The sequence below is a fragment of the Hyaena hyaena genome, unplaced genomic scaffold, assembly GCF_003009895.1.
Source record: "Hyaena hyaena isolate Hyena2069 unplaced genomic scaffold, ASM300989v1 scaffold_663, whole genome shotgun sequence".
In the NCBI taxonomy this organism is placed as follows: Eukaryota; Metazoa; Chordata; class Mammalia; order Carnivora; family Hyaenidae; genus Hyaena; species Hyaena hyaena.
Genome location: NW_024081296.1, coordinates 1,092,038 through 1,098,178, shown reverse-complemented (window position 1 = coordinate 1,098,178; position 6,141 = coordinate 1,092,038). Strand labels below are relative to the sequence as shown.

The 6,141-nt window shown below is 37.5% G+C and overlaps 1 protein-coding gene across 1 annotated transcript; it reads left to right on the top strand.

The window, feature by feature from the left end:
- The first annotated feature begins 742 nt into the window (after window positions 1-742).
- Window positions 743-1,684, top strand: LOC120220019 (olfactory receptor 10C1-like). The gene has a single exon (XM_039216974.1). It carries the CDS (start codon window positions 743-745, stop codon window positions 1,682-1,684), a length of 942 nt encoding a protein of 313 aa, XP_039072905.1.
- Window positions 1,685-6,141: the final 4,457 nt, after the last annotated feature.

Genomic DNA, 6,141 nt, shown 5'->3' with positions numbered 1-6,141 from the left:
ATAAAAATGCTGCCTACTCCATCACCAATTTGCAATTATAGAAGATTTAGAGACCAATAAGGGATCGAAAATTCACCTTGTGGTTATAGGTATGTTCTCCTGTTCATAATTTCCTGTAAAATTACAATGAGGTTTTGGAAAGGAGATTCTGTTAGTTTTGGTTTCCATGGATTTTAGTTGCCTAACCATTGGATTATTCTTTTCAAACCTAAATGAATAAAAATATGTATGAAAATGAATAGACAAATGACTGGAAATATACTGCCTTCCAAACCCTTAATTGTGGCTTAAAGAGAAGTTTGTAATGCAAAAGCTGAATATCGTACCTTTATATTTTACTCTCTACACTTAAGTTTTGTGAAACTTCTTTCAATGAGAATATCCTTCTCATATTACTTACATACATACTGGGTATAGGATTAGAATATCAATAAGATGATTCTAAAAAAATTAAGTTATGTAACATAAAGGCATTTTTTTTTCTTTAAATTTCTGTGAAAACACCATAAGAGCTAGAAATCAAAATCAGGAAGAATTATTGCATTACAATTATTTGAATTAGGCATTTATTTAGAAAGATTTAGCAAAGGAATCCAAATTTCTAAATTCTCATATAAGTCCCCTGACTCTAGGAGGGCTCCTTTGTTGGGGTTTGATAGACAACCATGCTCGGTGACTGGATTCCCTTCAGGGTTACCTGTCCTCTCTGTTATCTCCACAGATGTCTGGCTCTGAGCCTACAATGAGTGGAAATCAGTCCCTCTGCACCAAATTCACATTTGTGGCTTTTTCCTCTCTAGCAGAGTTACAGCCTGTGCTCTTTGCTGTGTTCTTACTCGTTTACTTGTTTACTGTGGGAGGAAACCTCGTCATCATCTCCCTGATCTCGGTCACCCCTTCCCTGCACACCCCCATGTATTTCTTCCTGGTTAACCTCTCCTTTCTGGAGATGTGCTACATCACCAGCGTGGTGCCTCAGATGCTGGTGCATCTGCTGATGGAAAATAAGACTATAAGTGTGGGTGGTTGTGCAGCTCAGATGTACATATTTGCCATCTTGGGACTGACAGAATGCTGCCTGCTAGCAGCCATGGCTTATGACCGCTTTGTAGCTATTTGTTACCCGCTGCGTTATACTCTCGTGATGAGCCCTCGCGTGTGTTTGATATTGGCTGCAGCGTCTTGGGCCACCGGGGTGGTGGTGGAGTCAGCCCAGATCACCTGGATCTTCAGTCTTCCCTTCTGTGGAACAGGAAAGATTCAGCACTTTTTCTGTGACATCATGCCTGTAGTGAAACTGGCTTGTGTTGATACCTCTCACAATGAGATTGTGATGTTTGTTCTCTCCATACTCTTCATCATGACTCCCTGCTTGCTCATCTTGTGCTCCTACCTGCGAATTCTTGTAACCATCTTGAGCATCCCTTCAGCAGCTGGCAGACGCAAGGCTTTCTCCACCTGTTCATCTCATATCCTGGTTGTTTCTCTGTTCTATGGCACTGCCTTGTTCACCTATATCCAACCAAAGAGTGCACACACTCCAGAAACAGACAAAGCAACTGCGCTCATGTACACGGTGGTCACCCCTGCTCTGAATCCTGTTATCTATACCTTGAGGAACAAGGAAGTAAAGGAAGCTTTTCAAAGAGTAACACAGAGGAATCCTCTTAGACAAATGACCTAAACCCACCAGTTAGATGAATCTTAAACTTGTATACAGATAAGTCACCCAAGATTTTATGATCCCTTTACTAATATAAATTGTCCTTAAAGTATTTATATCATCCTACTAGGAAACACTTGTGAATGTGATTTTTTAAATGTGTTTAAGCAAAAGGGAACTATGTATTAGGGTCTTAAAAATTATTTATCTTTTATTCACAAGCATTTCCTGTGCCCCACATTATTCATTTTTTCTTTCTCCATAGTAATGGGATTAAGGTCAGTATCCTTTACATCATTTTACTGTAGAACATGAAATATTATTGTGAAAAAGTTAAAAATGAAAAGGACGTAATTAGGACATTTTTAGTTTCAGATACAGACTGTTAGAATTTAAGTTTTTAAATGGAGTACACTCCCTCACTTACTTAGCTCTCTATAAAAATGATGCATCTTAAATAATAAACTGTTAATAAATACTGATGAGTGATATACAGTATAACACAACTCATAAGTGTTTAAAGTAAGCATTTAAAGCGTCTAACCTGTAAGTCAAGTGTGAGCCTGGTTCTTTATCTAGACTAGAATCTTCCTTTGTTCTTATTCACTTAGTGTTTAGTTTTTCATACAAGTGAAGTTTTAGAGAAATTTCCCCCATGTGACATTCAGTCTAGTTACTCTCATTGTAAGCCTTGTTTAAGTATATTTTTAATTTAATTTCCTTTAGGCACTTCACATCTATTGTACCTAATAAACTATAATTTTGACCCTCATACCATGAATACAAGACTTCCATACAAGATTCAAATAATTATTTATTTATTTATTTTTAAAATGTTTTTTTATTTATTTCTGAGAGAGAGATAGGATGAGCAGGGGAGGGTCAGAGAGAGAGGGAGACACAGAATATGAAATATGCTTCAGGCTCTGAGCTAGCTGTCAGCACAGAGCCTGACGTGGGACTCGAACCCACGAACCATGAGATCATGATCTGAGCCAAAGTCGGATGCTTAACCAACTGAGCGACCCAGGCACCCCTCAAATAATAATTTTTAAGCAAATGTTAGTTTTTTTAATGTTTTGTTTATTTCTAGGAGAGAGAGAGAGAGACAGCGTGAGCAGGGGAGGGTCAGAGAGAGAGGGAGTCACAGACTCTGAAACAGGCTCCAGGCTCTGAGCTGGCAGTCAGCACAGAGCCCGACGCGGTGCTCGAACCCACGAACCGCGAGATCATGACCTAAGCGAAAGTCGGACGCTTAACCGACTAAGCCACCCAGGCGCCCCAGCAAATGCTAGTTTCTTAATGGCAACTCTGGAGAAGTGAGGCGACCAAAATAATGAAAATGTTCAATATTTTGTAGAACTTAGAGCTTAACTTCAATATTTATCTTAGTCTTACTACCCTAAAGTCATTTATTTTTTAATAATTTAAATTTAATCCTCCACCACATTCTTTTTCTTCAGTTTTTTAATTTACCTTCAGAGAGAGAGAGACTATGCACATGAGTGAGGGGAAGAGCCAAGAGAGAGAAACTGAGAGAATCCCAAGCAGGCTCTGCACTATCAGCACAGAAACTAATGCAGGGCTCTGTCTCACAGTTTGTGAGATCATGACTTTGGCCAAGATCAAGAGTCAGACACTTCACTGACTGAGCCACCCACATGCCAAAACCCTATAGTCAAATTCTAACAACGGTGCAACTAATTTATTTGGAAGGGGCTTAGAATTGGGAAAATGATAAAAGCAAGAGAGAGGAGAAAGCCACTAAACTACCCATTATTATACCAGGCACCATAAAAAGCTACTAAAATTTATTCTTAGGGGGAAATAGTATAAAACACAATCCTAAAATATACCTTGCTGTAGGTCTGTGTACATATACACCTACCCTTAGAACTCATTGATTGAGAGTTGATCCTAGGGAATTTAACACTGACACTACCACTTCACCACTAACTGTAGCAGACTTCTGGAAATGCCCTCAGGAAAGTGATTTGAATTTGTGGCATCTAGATAGCATTTGGCATTGGATCTTAAAATGGCAAAGTTGTAGGGATATAAGAAGTGTATTGTTGAGGGCTACAAATTTAGTCTATAGAAGTATTTGTGATGCTTGTATTTGTGATGGTAATTGAAGATAAAGTGTATGTATATATAGCAAAGAATCGGTACGAATATAAAACAGGAATTTAGATTGCAAAAAGTGTTATTTTCTCTTTCATATTCTGACTCTTTTTGGAGAATGGTAGTTTCTGAGGTGCCAGTGCTAGAGTTGAATATCACACAGACAGAAGAAACATATAAATCTTGTCATATCGATCTCTTTTTATCATAGATTGATCTTCCCTTCAATCATTGATTTAGCTTTGTTAGAGCTAGAAAATTAGTCTTTCTTAGAATAGCCTTCATAGACAAATTTTGTATTTTAAGTTAATCAGAAGATGAAAGACTATAGGTACAAGTCCCAAGCACATAGTTACATAGCTGTGTTTAAGTGAGCCTAGTTTCTGAAATTACCAATGAAACATTTCTCATGATTTGTTACCTAAACTGAACACAGTCATTTCTACTATTTCTTTATTTATTTGTATCCATATAATGCTATGAGTAAAAAATGAAACACATAATAAGCTCTTTAAGTATATGTTAATCAGAGTATATTTATAAAGTATAAATTTTTTATAATATTTTATACAAAGTAATGTGACACCACTTCATTTATATTTAGGTATATTTTTTTTGTTTGGTGTCTGATGGCTGATGCTAGGACTTCCAGCACTATGTTAAACAACAGTGGTGAGAGTGGACATCCCTGTCGTGTTCCTGATCTCAGGGGGAAAGCTCTCAGTTTTTCCCCGTTGAGGATGATGTTAGCTGAAGGCTTCTCATAGATGGCTTTGATGATGTTTAAGTAGGTTCCTTCTATCCCAACTTTCTCGAGAGTCTTTATTAAGAAGGGATGCTGTATTTTGTCAAATGCTTTTTCTGCATCTATTGACAGGATCATATGGTTTTTATCTTTTCTTTTATTGATATGATGGATCACATTGATTGATTTGCGAATGTTGAACCAGCCCTGTAACCCAGGAATGAATCCCACTTGATCTTGGTGGATGATTCTTTTGATATGCTGCTGGATTCGATTTGCAAGGATCTTGTTGAGAATTTTTGCATCCGTATTCATCAAGGATATTGGCCTATAGTTCTCTTTTTTTGCTGGATCTCTGTCTGGCTTGGGAATCAGAGTGATGCTGGCTTCATAAAATGAGTCCGGGAGTTTTCCTTCGACTTCTATTTTTTGGAATAGCTTGAGAAGAATTGGGATTAATTCTGTTTTAAATGTCTGGTAGAATTCCCCAGGGAAACCATCAGGTCCAGGGCTCTTATTTGTTGGGAGATTTTTGATCACTGATTCGATTTCTTCACTCGTTATGGGTCTGTTCAGGTTTTCTATTTCTTCCCGTGTGAATTTTGGTAGTGAGTGTGTGTTTAGGAATTTGTCCATTTCTTCTAAGTTGTCCAATTTGTTGGCATATAATTTTTCATAGTATTCCCTGATAATTGCTTGTATTTCTGAGGGGTTGGTTGTAATAAGTCCATTTTCATTCATAATTTTGTCTATTTGGGTGCTCTCTCTTTTCTTTTTGATAAGCCTGGCTAGAGGTTTGTCAATTTTGTTTACTTTTTCAAAAAACCAACTCTTGGTTTCATTGATCTGTTCAATTGTTTCTTTGGTCTCTATGTTGTTTATTTCTGCTCTAATTTTTACTATTTCTCTTCTTCTACTGGGTTTAGGGCGTTCTTGTTGCTCTGCCTCTAGCTCCTTTAGGTGAGCTGTTAGATTTTGGACTTGTGCTTTTTCTAATCTCTTGAAATAGGCCTGGAGAGCAATGTACTTTCCTCTTAGGACTGCCTTGGCCGCATCCCATAGATTTTGAATTGTTGTGTTTTCATTTTCATTTGTTTCCATATATTTTTTAATTTCCTCTCTAATTGCCTGATTGGCCCATTCATTCTTTAGAAGGGTGTTCTTTAACCTCCATGTTTTTGGCGGTTTTCCAGACTTCTTCCTGTAATTGATTTCAAGTTTCAAAGCATTGTGATCTGACAGTGTGCATGGTATGATCTCTATTCTTTTATATTTATTGAGGGCTGCTTTATGTCCCAGTATGTGATCTATCTTGGAGAATGTGCCATGCGCACTTGAGAAGAAAGTAAATTCCCTGGCCTCAGGATGTAAAGTTCTAAATATATCCGTCAGATCCATCTGGTCCAATGTGTCTTTCAAGTCCATTATTTCTTTAGTGATTTTCTGTCTGGTTGACCTATCCATTGCTGTAAGCGGAGTATTAAAGTCCCCTGCTATTAGCACATTCTTATCTATAAGCTTGTTTCTGTTTGTGATTAATTGTTTTAGATATTTAGGTGCTCCCATATTCGGTGCGTAGACATTTATGATTGTTAGTTCTTCCTGATGG

Bases quoted from the DNA above. Each gene is read 5' to 3' on its own strand.
- LOC120220019 (XM_039216974.1), top strand. From the start codon at position 743: ATGAGTGGAAATCAGTCCCTCTGCACCAAATTCACATTTGTGGCTTTT.